The sequence below is a fragment of the Harpia harpyja genome, chromosome 3 (assembly GCF_026419915.1).
Source record: "Harpia harpyja isolate bHarHar1 chromosome 3, bHarHar1 primary haplotype, whole genome shotgun sequence".
In the NCBI taxonomy this organism is placed as follows: Eukaryota; Metazoa; Chordata; class Aves; order Accipitriformes; family Accipitridae; genus Harpia; species Harpia harpyja.
In genome coordinates this window covers 54,594,934-54,614,310 of record NC_068942.1, presented here as the reverse complement: position 1 = coordinate 54,614,310, position 19,377 = coordinate 54,594,934, and the positions used below count along the sequence as shown (strand labels likewise).

At 35.7% G+C, this 19,377-nt stretch overlaps 1 protein-coding gene across 15 annotated transcripts in view; it reads left to right on the top strand.

The window, feature by feature from the left end:
- RALGAPA1 (Ral GTPase activating protein catalytic subunit alpha 1) overlaps positions 1–19,377 on the top strand; it is a 135,020-nt gene that overhangs the window by 85,855 nt on the left and 29,788 nt on the right. For all 15 annotated transcript variants that reach the window (XR_008234504.1, XM_052782628.1, XM_052782626.1 and 12 more), the window contains 6 exons: positions 2,005–2,869; positions 4,381–4,452; positions 5,413–5,536; positions 7,165–7,320; positions 15,768–15,926; positions 17,785–17,912. Coding sequence is in view for 14 of the 15 variants with exons in the window: in XM_052782628.1 (XP_052638588.1) it covers positions 2,005–2,869; positions 4,381–4,452; positions 5,413–5,536; positions 7,165–7,320; positions 15,768–15,926; positions 17,785–17,912 (1,504 nt within the window). In the remaining variant the exon portion in view is untranslated. The remainder of the gene's footprint in view (positions 1–2,004; positions 2,870–4,380; positions 4,453–5,412; positions 5,537–7,164; positions 7,321–15,767; positions 15,927–17,784; positions 17,913–19,377) is intronic.

The following is a 19,377-nucleotide window of genomic DNA, read 5'->3' as shown; positions in this document are numbered from 1 at the left end:
GAATATTACCTTACTTATCTGTGCAGTGCCAAGTGCTAAACACTTGGCATAAATATCCTGACAAAGATGAGCCAGCCTCTGCATTGTCCAGGTGCTGGTTAGTACTGCACTGATAAATTATTCTCCAAGCATCCAACTTATTTTCTCTTTGTCTTGTATAAACTTGCTTACGGTTCCTTCATGTATTTCAGCAGATGGCACTATAACTTAATTTCCTTGTATGCTATCAATATCTGGACATTTAATTCAGCTTCACTGAATGTTTTTGTGTTTGTAAATTTTAAAACTTAAGGTTGTAGATAATAAAACATAATATCTAATTTTTTATATTGGTTTTCAAGGCCTTAATTCATTAAAATATTTGAGTTTATCTGAGTTTTGGAATAGTGTAAAAATTAAGTTGATATTGCCAACTATTAACTGGATGAAATATTTCCCTTTTTGCAGTTCAGATCTAGTGCTCCCTAAAGGTAGAGAAGAGCCAGAATCCTAAATGTCTCTTACGTGTTTTACCCAAACCTTGGGGGGGGGGAAGCAAATATATATTAATTGTTTATTTTTGGTGATACAGAATGCATCCAGTGCTTCAGAAACTAAAGATCTGTCATGACAGTCAGTATGCATTACGAATTTGCCATTATTTTTCCAGTTAAACCAATTAAGACACCTTAAACTGCAAAAAGAAATTTGTTTATTAAACATAAGTTTTTATTGTGTATAAATACACCACATAAAGGGAAATGAGTTAATTCTACCGTACTTACACGTCCAAGAGGTTACATTTTTTCAGTAAATACTGAATGAAAAAGTAACGTGGTTCAGAACATTTTAGTTTGATGGATTTTTGGTGAGAAAGAAGGTGAGAAGTGTTTGCAGCAGTTTTCAATGTTTAATATAGTTTAAAATATATGATGTAATCCTGAGGAATACAGTCTTGCTGTATCTTCCCCTTGTAAGTCCCAAATTCAGGGCATCCAGTCCTGTTACAAGAGAGGGGCTGCAGAAATATGTGCTTTGCCATATTGATCCTGTTTTTTCTTCTACCTATGATCTTCTACAGTGTAATGCTTTTGTGTATGGGTTCTTCAGTGGGTACCCTCAGCCCGTTGAGGGTTGCCTTGCCTGACAGAATCGCTTTGACCAGCTCAGTACTTCATGGGTAATGTAGAGTGGATTTGATAGAAGAATCCAATAACAATAAAGTATTGAGTCAGCAGCGTGTGGTATAAACATTAAGAAATACCTCTTGTGAATTCAGATAACATTGCATGCAAGTGGAAGGTATGCTCAAAGAAGGAGGAGGCAAAAGCATATTGAAATACCAGTGCATCTCACAAGATGAATGTCATGTAAGATAGGCACAGTTAACTTCTCTCTCCCTCCAAGTTTTTCCAGACTGAAACTTCTTAAAATGCAGTAGGAGCATGAGATTTGCTTTTTGAAAACTTTGCTACTGTTAGATTGTGTTCAGTATAGATAGCCTGGTCTTTGATTTGGTACTTTAAAATCATCCAGTATTATTCTCAACCTAACCTGCAGCTGTATGCTCCCCAGGGAAATTAAGATGGATTAGAGCTTTTGTGCATCTATGTTCCTTTGTTTTTCACAATGTAATGATGTGTATAAATATAAAAATCCATTGCAGTTGGAAATGGACTTCTTACAACACAATTATGAGCTCTACTTCATCAGCAATTTAAGATTTATTTTCACTAGATTAAGAAACTGTGTATTTTAGAGGAACCATGCTGATTACAAAACTATATGGTAGGCTGTAAAACAGTGAAGATGCTTTAACTATCTTACAATTTTTCATGCTATTTATATATGAGACCAGTGTTCATCAAAATACATATTTTGCATTACTGAGTTGGCTGTATCCTAACCTTGCAGTGCCCATCCTCTGTTTAATACTCACAAGGAAGAGGAGACCAAAAGAAATACATAAATCTCAGTGTTGTTTTCTGAACTCTTCTTCTAAAACCTGTGTTCTTTCTCTTGCAGTGAAAACTCACATGCAACAAGGATTAATTTCTGTTGCTGCTCGTACTGTGATAACACATCTAGTCAACCACTTAGGCCACTATCCTATGAGCGGAGGTCCTGCTATGCTAACCAGTCAAGTGTGTGAAAACAACGACAATCCATACAGTGAAAGTCCTGAACTTTCTCCTGAACTTTTTGAGAACCCAAACCTTCAATTCTTTGTGTTAAACAATACTTCCCTGGTGTCTTGCATACAAATCCAAGCAGAAGATGACATGCCTGGGGGAGGACTGTCTGCTGGACTTGCATCTGCTAATTCAAATGTTAGAATTATAGTGCGAGATCTATCTGGCAAATACTCATGGGATTCGGCCATTTTGTATGGACCTTCATCTTTATGTGGATCTTCACAACAAACATCTTTTGCACTTTCATTATCTCAACAAGATAAAACAGAAGATGCTCTTTCATCTTTTGAGTATGTGGAGGATGTATCTGCAAGGGATGGAATTACACTCCAAGTAAAAAGGAAATTTAGAGACACTGTACCAACATGGGATACCATTAGGGATGAAGAAGATGCCCTTGATGAGCTCCTGCAGTATTTAGGTGTTACAAGCCCTGAATGCTTACAGAGAACTGGTGTCTCGCTCAACATTCCTGCTCCTCAACCAGTCTGCATCTCAGAGAAGCAGGAGAACGATGTCATCAATGCAATTCTGAAACAGCACACAGAAGAGAGGGAGTTTGTTGAAAAGCATTTCAATGATTTAAATATGAGGGCTATGGAGCAGGACGAGCCAACCTCACAAAAGCCCCAGTCAGCATTTTACTACTGCAGATTACTTCTCAGTATACTGGGAATGAATTCTTGGGATAAAAGGTAAGTAGAAAAGACTCACAATTTAAGAACTTTCTTTTAAGGAATTCTGCTATTCTTACGGTGTAATAATAGTTGATCATAGAGTGGGTTAAGCTGAAAATACTCCACACCAGCCAACAAAAGAAGAGAGGGGATGTGCAACTAAGGGGAAAATGGCAGTTTTCCTCTGCATTTCAACCTGTCATTTAGAGAGACAGAAAAGAGGAACCTGTTGCCTTTATTGCTATTTATATTCTTTCCTTAGAACAGTGTTGGAAGGTGAATTGCAAGAGTGATATCTTTTCTAATAATCCTTTCACCAACTGTCCTAAGGGGTACTACCATGGATAAAGAAGGCATCTTTTTTGCTTTCTTTGCTTCCCATGTATGTTCCTGCAAAAAATCATTACCTTTCTATGCCAGAATGAGACTCTGAAAGTGTCATATTCTCAGCTATTGTGATGCTGGACAGTGTCCTGCTGCTTTGCCTGCTAAGAGCATGCTTGCATGCAGCCTCAAAGCATTGCATCTGTGTTAGCTAACGAGAAAGATGTGTCCCCTACTATTTATTTCAACATTGGCAATGTTTGGGTATTGTTTAGAACAACAGGAGACAAGCCACTTTCAGTTACAAAAGTAATGTCTCTGTTTACACTATTATTTTTGTGGGGGTGTATTAGGTGTATGTCTGCATGTACATGTGGGTATGTACAAATATTAGCATCCTAGAATTTAAGGGTCTTCCTGAAATCTTCTTCTGCCATAGCTGTCAAATTGGGTACTAGAAATATTTTCTTACTGTGAAGGGAAACAGATATCCTGTAAAACAAAAATAATCTGTGTCACTGAGATATCGCTGGAATCAGACAAAATTTTGGTGTTCTAACCCTTCTTATTTGGGTCTTTAATTCCTCAAGGAAGTCTGGTTTTCAACAGTACTGCTCTTAAATTCATTCCACTTTGTTTTGTGGGAAACATCTTAAGCGCAGTTTAAAAGAAATGAAAAGTGCCTTTCTTGTTCTAACATATTGTTTTGTTTTTTGTTTAAATTGTTACAGCTGGCTGGGTGACTAGTGAGCTATGTTCTGCTCTCCTCTGCAATTCAGAATAGCAAAAGCTCTGTGTTTAATGCACTAGCTTCCTAGGACACTGGATTATGAGAGCATTTTTTGTCACTAAGCACATACATTTTGGCCTAGTAAAGTGTGCAGGTTATATATGCATCAAAGGCAGTTCTGTCTGTTCTTCTGTAGAGAAAAGATTGATTTCAGTTGGATCCAATAGGTTGATAGAAGAAAGTGGAAAGAAGTGAAGGTTGTTCTCAGGGCCGTAATGGATATAGAAGATTTCCTGGAGTAAAAAAGTTGCTTGTATATTTTTTAAAAGATATCTTAATATTTTATATAAGAAAGAACTATTGAAAAGGCAAAAGCATTTGTTGACTGTTCTTGAATGGACCTGGAAATGTTCTTGTACCATTCTGTATCTATCAGTGAACAGGTGATAAGAGAGTTACAAATTTCTCTTTTTAGAAGGAGCTTTCATCTCCTGAAGAAAAATGAGAAGTTACTTCGAGAACTCAGAAATTTGGACTCAAGACAATGGTAAATTCTTTTAATGGCCGCCTACTTATTTGTTTTAAGTGTGCTTGTACTTAAATGGCTCTAATTTCAATAGATATGAGAATTGAACTATTTTTTTAAAGTGTTTTATAAATTATTCATGCATTTTGCACTGTATTGTAGTTATTGGTGTTATATTGAAGTTACATTGGTGTTATTTGTAGAGTGAAACTACGAGTAGAATACCATGAGATGCAAGAAACTCCAAAATAACTTAAAATTATGAACATTTGTATGTAAAACATGAAATAGTTTTAAAACTTTGATATATCAAAGTTTTGATAAAGATATTTGATATATCACATTTTAGCTTCAGCTAATTGTTTATATATGTTTTCCAGTAGTGTTAGTTGAAGAGATGGAATTCTAGTTGGAGTTGCAGCACAGAATTAAGAACTTTGAATTGTTTTTGTAGAAGTTGAAATAAAATCCAGCGGAGGCTTTAGAAGTGTGAGAAACCACTTTCAGTTGCTCCAGTGTCTATTTAACAGCAATCTGTGAACAGAAGACATTCCTATAGTACCTAAAGATTCTTCATTCAGTTGCATAAGCTGCATTTGCCACAGCATTCACAAGGCACTGTTGTTAATGGACAGTGCAGTGTCAATAATGCTTGTGTTACAGGTTTTGCTCATTTCAGAAGGCCATCTATTCTATTAGCAATTGGTACTGCCAGCACCATCCTACATCTCAGAAGTGATGAAAGGGGTAAATACTGTTCATGTATAGCAAAGCTTTAGGCTCTAGAGAAGACCAGACTAGAAAAGACAGGACGGGAATATGAAAATAGAGAAGGTATTCAAAGGGAAGCCGTATAGTTGTACTTTACTTTCACTGTCTTTTTCAATGTTTTAAAAGCCATGTTCTGTGTGTACTGTTTGCATATTTTGATTTCATATTAGTAAAGGCACTGTCATGCAGTGACCATCCTCTGTTTTACAGCCGAGAGACACACAAGATTGCAGTGTTTTATGTTGCTGAGGGACAAGAAGATAAACACTCCATTCTTACAAATACTGGAGGAAGTCAAGCCTATGAGGATTTTGTAGCTGGTCTTGGCTGGGAGGTATTTATTAAAACATTTTTATCCTAAGTTTGTTTACACAGAAAATTACAGATCCCTCTAAATATTATAAGTCTTTGGCTCTTTAGCATTACTCACAAGTACTAAAATACACTGGTTTGCAAGTAGGATGCAGATGAGAATTCTGGTTTAATTTCATTAGCAATACTAGCTATTTAATTTTACGCTCTTTCAATTTAAGAAAGTTTGTGCAGGCAGAGATGATTCTTTAATGTGCAGTCCTTTACTTGGCTTTCATGGACTGATTAGGACACATCTTGATTTCCTTGTAAGCCTGTAAAGTGTTAAGTCCGTTGAAGTTTGAGCTTTGCTCAAACTTGGGAATCCAAAAAGTACAAATGAGCAGCTTCCCCCATGCTCCCTTCTTCCTGCCTTCCACTGCAGGCATGTATGTGTTCACACACTCCACTCCATGTCTCTTCCAGCAGTCAGAAATACTGTGATATACCCCATTATCTATATGGGCCTGCAGCTCTTTAGTCACTAGTTGGATACTTTACGAGGCTTTCCTTTTTTGCATCCTTTCTTTCTGACCGCACAAGATTAAATTCCATTGTAAAGTTGTAACTCAGCACTGTCGCACAGAAGTACAGGAATTGTTCCTGCTCCTGGATGTGGCTGCGTAAGAAACTGCAGGTTTTCTGTTCCTCTTGCAACTTGCATTCATCAGGAATGTCCACATGAGTGTCCATCTTATTTGATAATGGCTCTGACTTTTCCACAGGAACAGAGGAAAACTGCTAGAAGTCTGCTGTCACTAACATAGATGCTTGTTTACCACATTCCTGATTCTTCAGGAGAAAAAAAAATCACATTAGTGTTTTCAAATATACTTCTTTAGTGGGTTAATTCTCTTAGCCTTTATTACTAGATTAAAGAGTTGATAATTTGGACTAATATTCCATGATGAGACATCTAATATTTTAACCTCTTAACAGTAAATTCTGGATCCTTTAACAGAACAGCAAAAATGCCCCATGTGGGCAGAGATCAAATATATTCACGTCTGAGATAATAGCTTTCTTTAGGCACTATTGTAAAACTGAAATGGCACATTAAGCATGCTTATTTATTTCAGTGCCAAACTATTTCCCATAGAACTAAGAGTTACAAACTTACTTACAAATTATCATTTAGTTTCCTGTGATTTTTTTCATATTCACAGAATGAAAATTTCTCAAGAAAATATATGGAAGGTAACAAGACAATTTTAAAGTGTCTGGCTCCCACACAGGGTTTCTTCAGAGCTCAGGTCAAGGCTGATATAGCATCACAGAATTTTAAAAAATTCAAAAAGCACATGTAAGTGACTACAGTCAACTGATCAGGGAATAATGCAGTATATATTCATTCACACAACCTTTCCTTTTCTCTAACCTCATCTTCCCAGCAGCATCTGTGGTGACCATGGAATATGGAATGCCACTGCACTTGATTTCCAGTCTAGTCAGCCAGTCTGAGCTCTTTTAGAAAGGCATAACTGTACTGTTGTGAAAAGGATCTTCACTTTTAAAAATTCAGTTGAAAGTGCATTTTAAAATGTAAAGAATGTATTTATCACCTGATAATTTTTTTTTTTTCTCGTAACGCTTTCTGGGCTTTATTTCTAGGTAAATCTCACAAACCATTGTGGCTTTATGGGAGGACTGCAAAAAAACAAAAGCACTGGATTGACCACTCCATATTTTGCTACCTCGACAGTAGAAGTAATGTTCCATGTGTCAACAAGAATGCCTTCTGATTCAGATGACTCTCTAACAAAAAAGGTAGGTGTTTCTGAATAACAGATTTTATTTTGGTAATAAACCCAGAGAAATTAGAGTCAAAGAAAATCCAGTAACTTTTTCTAAAAAACATAAAATATCATAACACCTTTACCTGCTAATAGTTGGTATTTTACTGAAGTAGGTTAAGCCATATAAATTATTCCCTACCAATTTCTAATTTTGCCATACTGGTGATTTTTGCCATCACTGCAACTGTTGGCAGGATCACATGTGTACTGGTGAAAAATGCAGGGAGATAATGGTTTGTGTAGAAGAAAAAGCATTAAATCTGAATAATGTTTTAGTACTTTGAGACTTTAAATGTCAATTAATAAATATGTGGTGAGTACTTTCTAAGATGACTTTTTATTCACTTTAGAGTCATGTGCTGGCTATTAACATAATTTTCCCTTTAAAAAAGTTAAAAATATAAAGAATTTAACAATGATTATTGTATATAAGGTGTTTTGTCTTGGAGCAGGCATAGATGCTCAACGGTGATATGATCTCTCATAGCCACATTAAGAAAAAAATGGTTTGCTGTATTGGTATTTTTTTCTTTAGAATTTAATAAATTCCACATTAACAATAATAAGTTACAGTCTCGAACATGTGTCCTATTATAAATGAACAATTGGCTATCATTAGACTGTCCCCTGTCCTGCGTACATACATCTTCAGATGTGTTAATCCATTCAGTAGACACATTAATGAGCACTGGTTGAAGTGTAATATTGGAGGAACTGAAGCTGGTTGACCTCAGCATGGAGTTTAATACTTGTAATTAAATTAGACAGTAGACAGTTAGTAAAGAGAGAAATAGCCATGCCTCTGGCAAGCTTCAATTATTAATGACTTTTTTGTTCTTTGTGTTCAACTTGAAGGAAAAAATATTATTGTTATTATTATAGACTGACTATGAGTGCTGACTTCTCACTGTCACATCTTAGGTTGGTTTGTTTGCTGTTTTGTTTTGGTTTGGTTTGTTTTTAAATTAAGAAATGTTTTTTCTTGTATGCCTATGGTGCTGGGTCCTTTCTGTTCTTTATTTCCTGAAGTAGAGCCAGGGTAATACTTAGGTTGTTAGTGGTTTAATAGCAAAAATAACTAATATTAAAATAAGATAGTTGCTATTGTTCTAGTGTAGAACACTAGAATATCTAGTGTGTATTTTTTTTTTTTCGAAGTTGATTGGCTTCTGTATTTTTTAAACAGAAACTTGGTTTTATAAAACACAGCTTGTAATTATCCTTACATTGTTTGTTTATAATCTGTTTGAATTAGAGCATTAAAAAGTGTTGACAAGGGGGAAGATGGGTCACAGTAAAAATTAATTAATAATTAATAATTTGTAAATGCCGTGGACTTCAGCAGAACACATAGGCAAGATCTCACGTCTGTTTCCAGGAGCACCCTGAATCTACATACAGCTGTTCCTGCCAGGCAAGGTTCAGTGCTGGTCCAGGCCTCCTGTGATTTAGCTTGTGAAAATAGTGTCAGCTGGACTTTTTAACAACTCCAGCTTGCCGCAAGCCTGTTTCTCTCCTCCTTTGCCCACAGTCTCATTCATCAGTAATTTGGAATATTTGAGGTCTGTATGGATATGTAGAGTGTATCGAAAGACTGGGATTATATTTGTAGTTCAGCTACTGATGGGCTGTTTAATCAAGCTACTTTATTTTTGTGCGACTTATTTTCCTGTTCTTCCTCAGTGTGTGGTTTTTGTTCTTCTTTTTAAGCCCAGTTTCCCCATGAATGGAGGCTTGTGAGCCTGCCTTTTTGTCTCTCCTCCCTTCCCTAACACCTTTTTGGCCCATTTCAATCAAATTTAATAGAGAGATGTTTCAAAGGTGTTAATTTCATGTATATTTAATGAAGATAGGCTAAGAAAGGAGACAGAGTGAGAGAGACTCTCAGTGCTCCTACTCAGCAGGTAATGACTGCATGGGAAGAAGCATTAGACATCAAGGAACGAGCACCAGAGAAAGATGCTATGAAAGTCATCCCAAACTTGAGAAAAGCATCAACTGAAGTTTTCATCTTGGGAGAAACCAGCAAGTGGTATCAGGAGACATAAGTAGGAAAGCAGGCTTAATTCTTTTACTAGTTCTGCAACTACTCCTGCTGCTTAGACTGAATACATCAGCAAAAGGAATGTGTTTTATGAGATGCTGTCCAGCTCATACACACTATAGGGGACCTCAAAATCATTTAAGAGCCATGTGTGTGCTAACAGTTGTAATTGTTCTGAGTGCATGTACTGTTCATGACCTCCAGAGAAACTTGAGTTTTGAGCTTCTCTACAGGTCTTTCATGTGCTTTCTTTGTCTGTTTCATTCAATGGGAGAAAAACAAGCAAACTTGCAGTAGTTGGCTTAGAACTGCTGCTGGTTTTTATATTGTAAATGTGCCTAGAGGTGCATGATAGGTTCATCTTATAAATGGAAATTAAATTAAATTAAAACAAAACTTCTTCCTGCCAGTCGAGCCACTGCAAAATCAAGATTCTGCTGTTTCAGAGGCTAAGCCAATTTTAAACTTATTTTCCATCAGTCTTACAGATTAGTAAATAAAACTTTTAAGTGCCTTGGATACCTCTGAAGCATTTGTTTCTGAAGACATGAACAACAGCAAGAAAAGACATGAATTCAGGGAGAACAGGTGAAAATCTTCTGAATGTGTAAAGAAACTTAACGTTGAAATGCATATATAAAATAGGTATTTAATTTGCAAATAGTAAATTAAAGATTTAATGCTCATAATGCAATCCATTTTGTTTTTCTTAAAATTAAAGGTTAGAGTAAAAACTATTTACACTACCCTTACAAGAACAAATTTGCAAAGGCAATATCGGGATTAAATGAAACTGGTGAAGACTCTCGGTTCAGAGAGTGAGAAAGCTTATGTGTGTGCCCCTACAGCTTATCACCTATCTAGCTCCTCCTTCCTTAGCCTGATACAGGACTGAAGGCATTGTAGGTGAGAATATTATACACAAGATACGTAAATAAGAAGTAGTAATGTTGTTAATGATTGGAATACTAATTCATTTTGGGCTTTGGGTGTATTACATGATTCTAGATTATGTGTGACATCGTCGTAACCACATAAAAGATAGCTCCCAGTATTTATAGCTAGTTTTTTTTATTGTAGTATTGGCATGTATGGGGAACTCGAAGGTTTATAAATGTAAATTATCAGCACAATATTTTTTTGGAGTTATAATTAAATACACGTTGCTTTAAAAAAAAAAAACTTAAACACACTATAGTTGTTGAAACAAAGTTTTGTGAAAAATTCAACTAGAGGGTACATATGCTGTAGACAGCAGTGCTGCTTACATTTAATGGGCAAAAGTAGCTGCATTATGCCATTACTTTGGATGTTTCTGCTCCTTCTGTTCTTTTTACAATGAACACTTTCATTTTTGAAGAAGAAAAAAGTTGGGGCTAGCTGTTGTATCATAAGAAAATATAATAGCCTTTTTTCTCCCTCCTTTAGGTAAGTGGGTATTAGAAATTATAGTAATTTTGGCAAGAGTTCAAGGGTTAATGCAACAGATAAATAAAAGGAATTTTCTGTAAATTGAGCCCTGCATTATTTCACTTGTCTTGCCTTTCCAAACCTAACTCATTTAATTTTAAAAAGTAAATACTTAAATTCTTCCTGACAGTGTGCTTTGCTTTTACTATCGTTTATTACTTCAATTATACTTGGTATCACTTAGAACAATCTGCCATTTGGAAATTTCAGTATAGCCTGCAGCTTAGTATTAAGTCTGGCTGCTATTGTAACATGTACAGCATATGACACTAATGTATCAAAATTAGATTTGATCATCCCTCCTGGTTATATTTATTTCACGTTTCTTTTGTATTCAGTTAACATAAATGTATTAGGAGAGCTGACACATGATGATGGCTATAGAGTAAGAATATTTTAAAGTATTTTGAGTTAAATTTGAAATTTCAGGTAACCTAACAGTCGGTCATTTTTATATATTTGTTTTAATGGAGTAGAGTTTCAAAGGAAGCCTAAAAAAATCTGTTTGTGTCTGACATCTCCTCAGGGCTGTCTTCCCGACAGCTCAGGTTTAAAATGGCTAAAACAGAGCTCTTAATCTCTTTCTCATTGCCACCTTTCTGGATCACCATGGATAACATGACCATTGTGCCTGTCACTTGTGCCCATAGCCTGAAATCATCTTTAATTTGGTCCACTTTCTGGATTCTTACATTCAGTCTGTGCTTAAGACTCAGTTCTTTTTTCTGTGTAACACTTCTTGCAACATAGCCTTTCCATACACACAGTTAAAATTTATCAACTATATCCTAAACTGTTGTTTTGATTGCTGAACCTTCCTTTCACTGGCCTTGACACTTTCATTCTTGGAGAATGCTGCTATGAAAGACATTTTTCTAATCTTTAATGCCTTTTTACAGTTCCTTTGCATTTGTCCATCTCCATTTTGTGTCTTGCCTTATGCTTAGATAATAATAAAGTCTCTAGAGCAGTTTGATCTGCATTTATGCAGTATTTAGCGTTTTAGGATATTGGTGTGTAACCTATAGTTCCAGGTGTTTCAGCTATAGTGTATTACTGGTTACGTGAAGTATAACATTATTTTAGAGATCTTTATTATTTATATTACTGTTGTGCCTTACATCTGTAATAGGGATTTGCACTTGTTTTGCTTGCTGTGATGTATGCACATGCAAAGTTGTAAATTTAGGAGGACAAGGTCAGGAAATAAGTGTGAAGATGTAGTGGCTTACACAAGTGGTGGTAAGTTTTGAGTAACTATTGACGCAGATTTCAGTCTTGGCACCTGCACATTCTGTGTGCACCAAATCTGGTTCTGTTAGATGATATTGGGACCGCACCTTCTTCTTGGGAAACCATGTTGCTGTCTGTTCTTTAGGTTTCAGTGAGCGGAGGTGGTTGTAGCTCAGTCTCTTAGTCCCACTTGTGTCCAGGACACTGAATTCTGGGATGCTTCCAATTCAATACAAAGCCATAAAGAATCCAGATTAAAGTTGAAAGAGGTCAGGCTCTGGCTCTCCTGTGGTGTAATAATTACAGTGAATGATGGATTCTCCAAATGTTTGCTGTGCTTGCAGGAGAGCTTTGTCATGGAGCACTGCTCAATTTCAAGCTCCTTCAATAAGGAACTGAAAAATGAAGAAGAAAAACTGAATTTCTTCTTTCTAAAAAGTTTATACAAAACCTAGCAGACCTTGGAAAGCTTTTCAAGGCAATTTCAGGTATTGGATCTCTTCCATGAATCAAGTGTTGTTGATGAGTCAAGTTACCAGCATTCAAGCTTTCTCATAAGCTTTGCTTGCTGACCAAGGTGAGGACATCTGAAAGAAGCAATAAGGAGCACTATGTTAGTGTCAGAGCTTCTTCTGATCTGCTCTTGAAAAAGGAACAGAATGACTTATCCAGAACTTAATTATTCTCCAAATAAAGATTAAATCAGCAACACCCAGTCTTGTTTACTTGTCTATTATTTTTGTCAGTCTTCCACCTCCTATAAAGGAAACGAAGCATTGATCATATTTTTGATCTTCAGTACCTTACATCTTGTTATAAACCACCATTCACAGCTTATACCATCATCCACCTACGTGCACCAACTGATTTTGACTCTCAATCCATTATATGTCACAGAGATGCCATTCTACACTTTACTCAAACTGGATCTTTGCCAAATCATTCTTGGTAGTAATCATGAGATGAAATACACCTGACAGGACTTGGAACTCCTTGGAATAATCTGATTCATTTTCCTTTTCCTCTGATGAAGTTAGTGCTTTTAGCCTGGAATGTATCCTTACACCTCTATGAGGGGTATAAAGCAAACTTTGAAATTGGAGAGAAAAGTCACTAATGGCTTCAGTACACTTGTCATCCAAAAATATGTCCCTTGTCAGTAGTCGTCCTCCTGAAATAACCACACAATACACTTTTATCACACCAAAATCTGTGTCAATCTGATGTGAAAACGTGCATCAGTAGTGATGCTCCATCTGGGTAGCTTTCACAGAAGTGCAGCAGCTGATGTCCTGTCTGATTATTCCAGGTATCAGTAACAGGTGCATGGGGGCAACCTTCAATAAATGAAATTCAGAGGCAGTGATGCCCTCAAGAAGCTGCACTATCTAAACTCTCTCTGTTATGGATTTTAAAGTCATTTATTTGGCATGTATACTGTCACCGTCCTTCTTTCTAACAGTGTATGAGTTTGTCGTCTTTGAGTCCAAAGATGGTAAATAAAGGAGGGCTAATTCTTCTAGTAAATAGTTCAATATTGCTGAATTAGGAACGGCACAGTGCAGCGATGGATGTATCAGTCCTAGTTCTGCTTTTTGGCAGTCAGTTCAATGAGTTCAGTTCAGTCAGTGCACCAGATGTCTCTCCCTCAATCTAGGATCGTGTAGTTTTTTCACGTTCCACAAGATTTCATATCTAAACTGATTTGCCTCTTGTTTTCTCTTTGGTTAGGCAGCCTCATCCTCCCTGAGCTCTTCACTTGCTTCTAAGTGCGGGCCCGTCAGGCCCTCATACCCTTCTATCATTGTCATATTTCAGCAGATAGTTTATCACTTCACCGAGGAAGGTAGGAGAGGTTCAGGCCCTCAGAACAATTCCACAGTTAGTTGTCTTTTACAACATTCATCATTGTTCAGTGTCATCCAAGGTTTCTGCAGCTGGTGTTTGCGTGTTGCACATCATTCAGGTTGCTGCCTGGTTTTGTTCTAATCTAGTCAAATAAAACTCAGCATAGTGAATGTTGTTATAACCAATTCTTTTGTTGGGCTGGGTTTACAGTTGGCACAGGAGCATCCCTAACTAAGTGTTGTCCAAAATAATTGAGCCATCTACAAAAGAGGCAAGAAGAGCTCACTTCAAAGGAACTGCAGTCATTGTAGATTAGATGTATGTATGATCTGGTCCAGGCAAAATAAATGACTTGTTGAGCATCAGACAAGATGTAGGGTATTGATGCCATCTGTCCTTTGTCCAGTCCAACACTGAAGAAAATAATTTTCTTATAGAAGTGCAACCCTGTTTTTCAGTCTGATGCAATTTAAAGCTAGCAGAGAACAGCAGAAGCAGCTTCTTTTTTTTTTTCTTTTTTTTTCTTTTTTTTTTCTTTTTTTTTTTTTTCTTTCTAAAGTCTGCTGCTGACAACGGGTATAAGCCTTCAGATAAGATGAAGGTAGCATTCCAGGAGGTTTTGTAATATAAACAAGTGAATACTTGCAATGAAATTTCTCTGATGACTGTGTATATGTTTTGCTTTTATTTAAAGTGCAGTTACGTTCTGAAAATGAGTACAGAAAATTGCTGCCTTTTTATACCTTTTATAACTTCTTGTAAGTGCTCAGATTAGTATCTGCATGTTACCTGTTAACAGCAGTTCACCGTGCTGTCCTTTGAATAACATCAAGGCGATTGTTTGACAAATTCTACCTACCTAAAGCTGTGTAAACAAACTGAAAACTGTGGGTGAAGGCAATTGTCAGCTGTAACTGGTGATGCACAAGGAAGAAAAAATGAGATTCCAGCTTGAATTTTCAGAAATCACCCTTACTGGAAAGAAACTCACTTTTAATAATCTGAATGTATTTGATCACTGTATGTAAAGCCTCTCTCCATGATGTTAACACTTGTTTATCAGATGGTAATGTTTAGCAGAAGGAACATTTTGGAGCTTCAGTGCAGATAATTCCAAAGTGTTCAAGATATTCTTTAATCTGGTTGTATGATTACAACTGAGGTACAGCATGGATTTCGAGGAACACATCTGGCCATTCTGAGCCAAATCAAGAGCCATTTGGAGTTTTTTGGGGGTGGGGTGTTATTTTTACAAAGTTATACAGGTTTCGTGGGAAATTAGCATTTAGTTTAGTTAATCTGGGGGCTATGGAAAATGCAGTAGCTATTCTACTTTAAAAGCTTTTTGTTTGTAGTAGCAAGGTTAGAATTTGGCTAGAATGATGAGGTTAAAGACTGCTCAGATATGTAGCTTTTAAACAGATGTTCATTCATATACTTTAAAAGTTCGTATAGAATTTAATAATTCACTGCCTGTTGGTGATGGTAATCTTGAAAGCATTTTAGTAAATCAGATTGAATCACTCTGCATTCTTGAGATAATACCAACAAGATTTTAGCTTTCAGTAGAAAACAGATATTGACATATCTGTTAATTTAAATAGACGTTGGTACCAATGTATAAAAATCTATAGCACAAACCAATACTGTGAACTAATACTGTCATTGAAATTGTGAGAGAACTATAGTGTAATTTGGTTATTTTATTCATTTTTCTTCATTTCTTTTTAGTGGGTTTGTCCTTTTGAAATACGAGCATTTAGTATAGCTGTATGGCTATAGAATATATTTAAACTGATGGGGTTTTATCCCTGCTTTTCCAGCTGAGACATTTAGGAAATGATGAAGTACACATTGTCTGGTCAGAGCATACTCGAGATTATAGAAGAGGAATAATTCCAACTGAATTTGGTGATGTTCTTATAGTTATCTATCCCATGAAAAACCATATGTTCAGTATCCAGATCATGAAAAAGCCTGAGGTAAGGGGGTTTTTTTCTTTTGCATTTCCTTTGTATGTTTAATATGAACTGCATTTTGTTTAGAATCTGAGGTTTTGGTATAATAGATTGATCCAACAAGGCAATGTGTCTTTAACATTGACAGTTGCAGTGGTGGTAGGAGGAAGAGGAAGAGCTCAATGAGTACAATGCATAGTAAAATCAGTAACTTGAAATTGTAAAGGCCTGACCCTGTCAAGCATATCTGCTAACATCATAAACTGGGAACAAAGCTAGAATATTCTGTGTAATCATTTAAATATTAAGGTAAACTTGGCAAACTTTTTTTATCAAATTTGTTATGTGACTCTGGTAGTTGAATAATAGCCTGCTCCAGCTTTCTTCATCCATGTCATATTCCCCTTTCTTCTTCTCAAAGCTAGTTTTCGCTTTCTCCTTGACTCCACACAAGAATTTGGAGATTAATTCAGCAAAGCAAGACCATTCAGCTCTTAGGCATATGAACACAGACTCTTTCTAATGACTGCTCCTCAAATGTGTGTGCTGTCCCTGTTCTTAAAACAGTGGTTTAGGGTAGCGAACACTGACTAAGTAAAAGTAGTCATGACTGTTTGTACTGCATAATTTCTGCATGTGATGTCACTTGCCACGAATGTCTATATTTTAAATATTAAATTTTTTTCTAGAAGCACTAATATTAATAAATGAGGTATGACAGAAATCTGATTGCCTCTATCTGATGATAGGCATGAAATGATACCCAGTACATGGTCTTGTTATTACTGGGTTACTTATGTTTTCAATTAATAAGTATATTCTTTCTTTTACTACTTTAAGTACAGAGAGTTGTATTACTGGGAGTGTGCAGGTTAAGAAGGAAAAAGAAAACTGCTGAGAGCAGGGATTGTTTTTAGTCTGACAAGAGGTCCTTGTATGTGAAAAAAGAAGTGCCTTCCATCAGATTTCAGTATTCTCAAAACTACATTAAATGACTGATGGCAAAAAATAATACAGGGACCTAAAATTCTTTTCCAGCATTGGTTGCATCTTAGCAGGAAGAATAATTTAGTGTACACTCTGCTCCCTTTGCTGACCTGATGCACAAACTTTGCTCTTCACATGCTTTAATTTCTTTTTCTTTTTAATTGCAAAATGATGATTGATTAGGGAAAAATGTAATGCCAAAACATAAGATCCATCTGTTCTGTAAACCTTTTGGCTGCTACCTGTACTAAACATCAAGGTTTTCTATTGATCTCACAAATAAGGCTTTACACTTAAGGTTCAAAGAGGCCAAACTTTCACCACAGATTCCTCCAGTAAAGTGCTTACAATCCATTTGTACAGATATCATAGAAAGGAAGAAGAACAGATAGAAGAAGAAAAGAAAATGGAAAGTGAGGGTCAGTCTACCAGTAACTGTATGACAGTTGCACATTGAGTTGGTCCTTATGGACATGTTATATCTAAAGCCATGATAAATATTATTTTTAAATTTGAGTAATTATTCCTTTTGCTTACTACCACCTACAATATTGTCATCTAGCCTTTCAACCTCATAAACATCATATGCATGACTGTTCCTAGGATTTTGGCAGCAAATGTTGGCAATAAGCTTTGATGAGACATAGAATTCAAATGGTTGCTTAATTTTCTTCAAATGCTGTGTTATCTGTTACCAAGGATATCAAGCAGTTATATGGCTGTATATTTCTACAAGAGAAAAAGTCTGTCATGGAGCACAATAACTGGTCTGATTATCTAGCAATGAGGAGGAAAAAAAAAAAAGATATATTTGAGTGCTCTATTGTTAATGTTGATTGCTAATAGTTATAGCTAAGATCTTGCTTTATGTTGAATTTCTTAATTTTTTATTCAGGTTCCATTTTTTGGTCCTCTCTTTGATGGTGCTATTGTGAATGGAAAAATTCTTCCTATTATGGTTCGTGCAACAGCTATAAATGCAAGCCGTGCATTGAAATCATTAATCCCATTATACCAAAACTTGTATCCTTTCACTCAAATGGTTTCCAAGGCATATACATTCCCTTGCAGTTCTACAGATATGATCTTCATGTTTTCTGTCATCTTATATTTTTGTCAGATTAATACAGGGAATTTTTTTTTTTTTTTAATGGTGATGGTGCCTTTAGGAAACTTACACCCATAGAATAGTATTCAGGTGAAGACCAGCTTTTTTTAGTTAAGTGAAGAATAGATGCAGTGCTGAAAAATTGCCTGTTTCTAATGTTTTATAACATGTACTTACCACTTTTTGTTAGCAAAATTATTTTAATGACCATTTTGTGAGTAGACTTTCTAAAATAGCAATGTCATGGTGTTAATAATCTTTCTTTCCTTAAAGATAGTAAGTATTTATGCAGTATTAATCTAGTTCCAAGAAGGATATGAATGCTGCTTTCCTTCAAGATGAGAAATTTGTTACATTTTTGTCATACAGATTTTGTTATTCAGTTCAGAATACAAAGTTGCTGTCAAAATGATGTTAGTGTCTTTGTAAAGATGTCAGAAAAGGTTATCTCTTTGTTGTTGTTGTTGGAACTGAAATTGTAGTTTTCTGAAAGTGTTGCTCTTGGAAGAATAGATTTACCAACCAGAAATTAAAAAACATAAGGTAAGTCAGTCACTTATACCTCTCCCCTTCTTAAGACTGAGTTTTGTTATATACCTGTTAGTTAAATCAACAAGAACATACTATTTTTTAATTTCATAAATTGAAAGGTAAGTTTACATTTTGATCAAAAGAAATTCTGTGCTTAATTGCCACCCAAGCTGTAGATACTTGTATTTCTCATGTGATAGATTGTTGCTAAAATACTGGGGTTTTTTCTACGGCTGACTGTTAATACTTAAGAGTTTTGGATTAGATATGATGAAGTGGATTTACAGATGAATGATGGATGTTGTTTGATGTGATCACATTAAATGACGTTTGTGCCATTTCTGTAGACGACAGATGTTGATTCATTGTATTTTTATGTTTGGAAAGGTCCGATCTTTTTGTCATTACTCAAGTGGCTTAATCAAAGGATTTAAAATATATTATCATCATTATACTATGAAAAGTGATGGCTTATAGCATTATATTGATGTATAGTGATGAGCAATTGGAAAACAATTTACTTTAAAACAGGAAACTTTTGGTACTAAAAACCCCACAAACTTCTATGTTTAAACTTCTTTACAGAATATGGAGGTTGTAATAAATTCCTTGGACATAGCTTGCCAGCTCAATGTCTAGGAATTGGCCAGTTCCTAAGAGCTGTATATTGCACATTCACTTTTGAGTTCTCCAAATTGTACTTTTTATATGCATTGAAGCACTGCATGTCATTTATGACATAATGTGGCCTCCATTAAAATGTTGATATTTGTCTCCTAATATGGTTAGTGTGATAACTGGAAAGCATTACGTATATTTAATATGAGATAGTATTGGTTGATGGGTTTC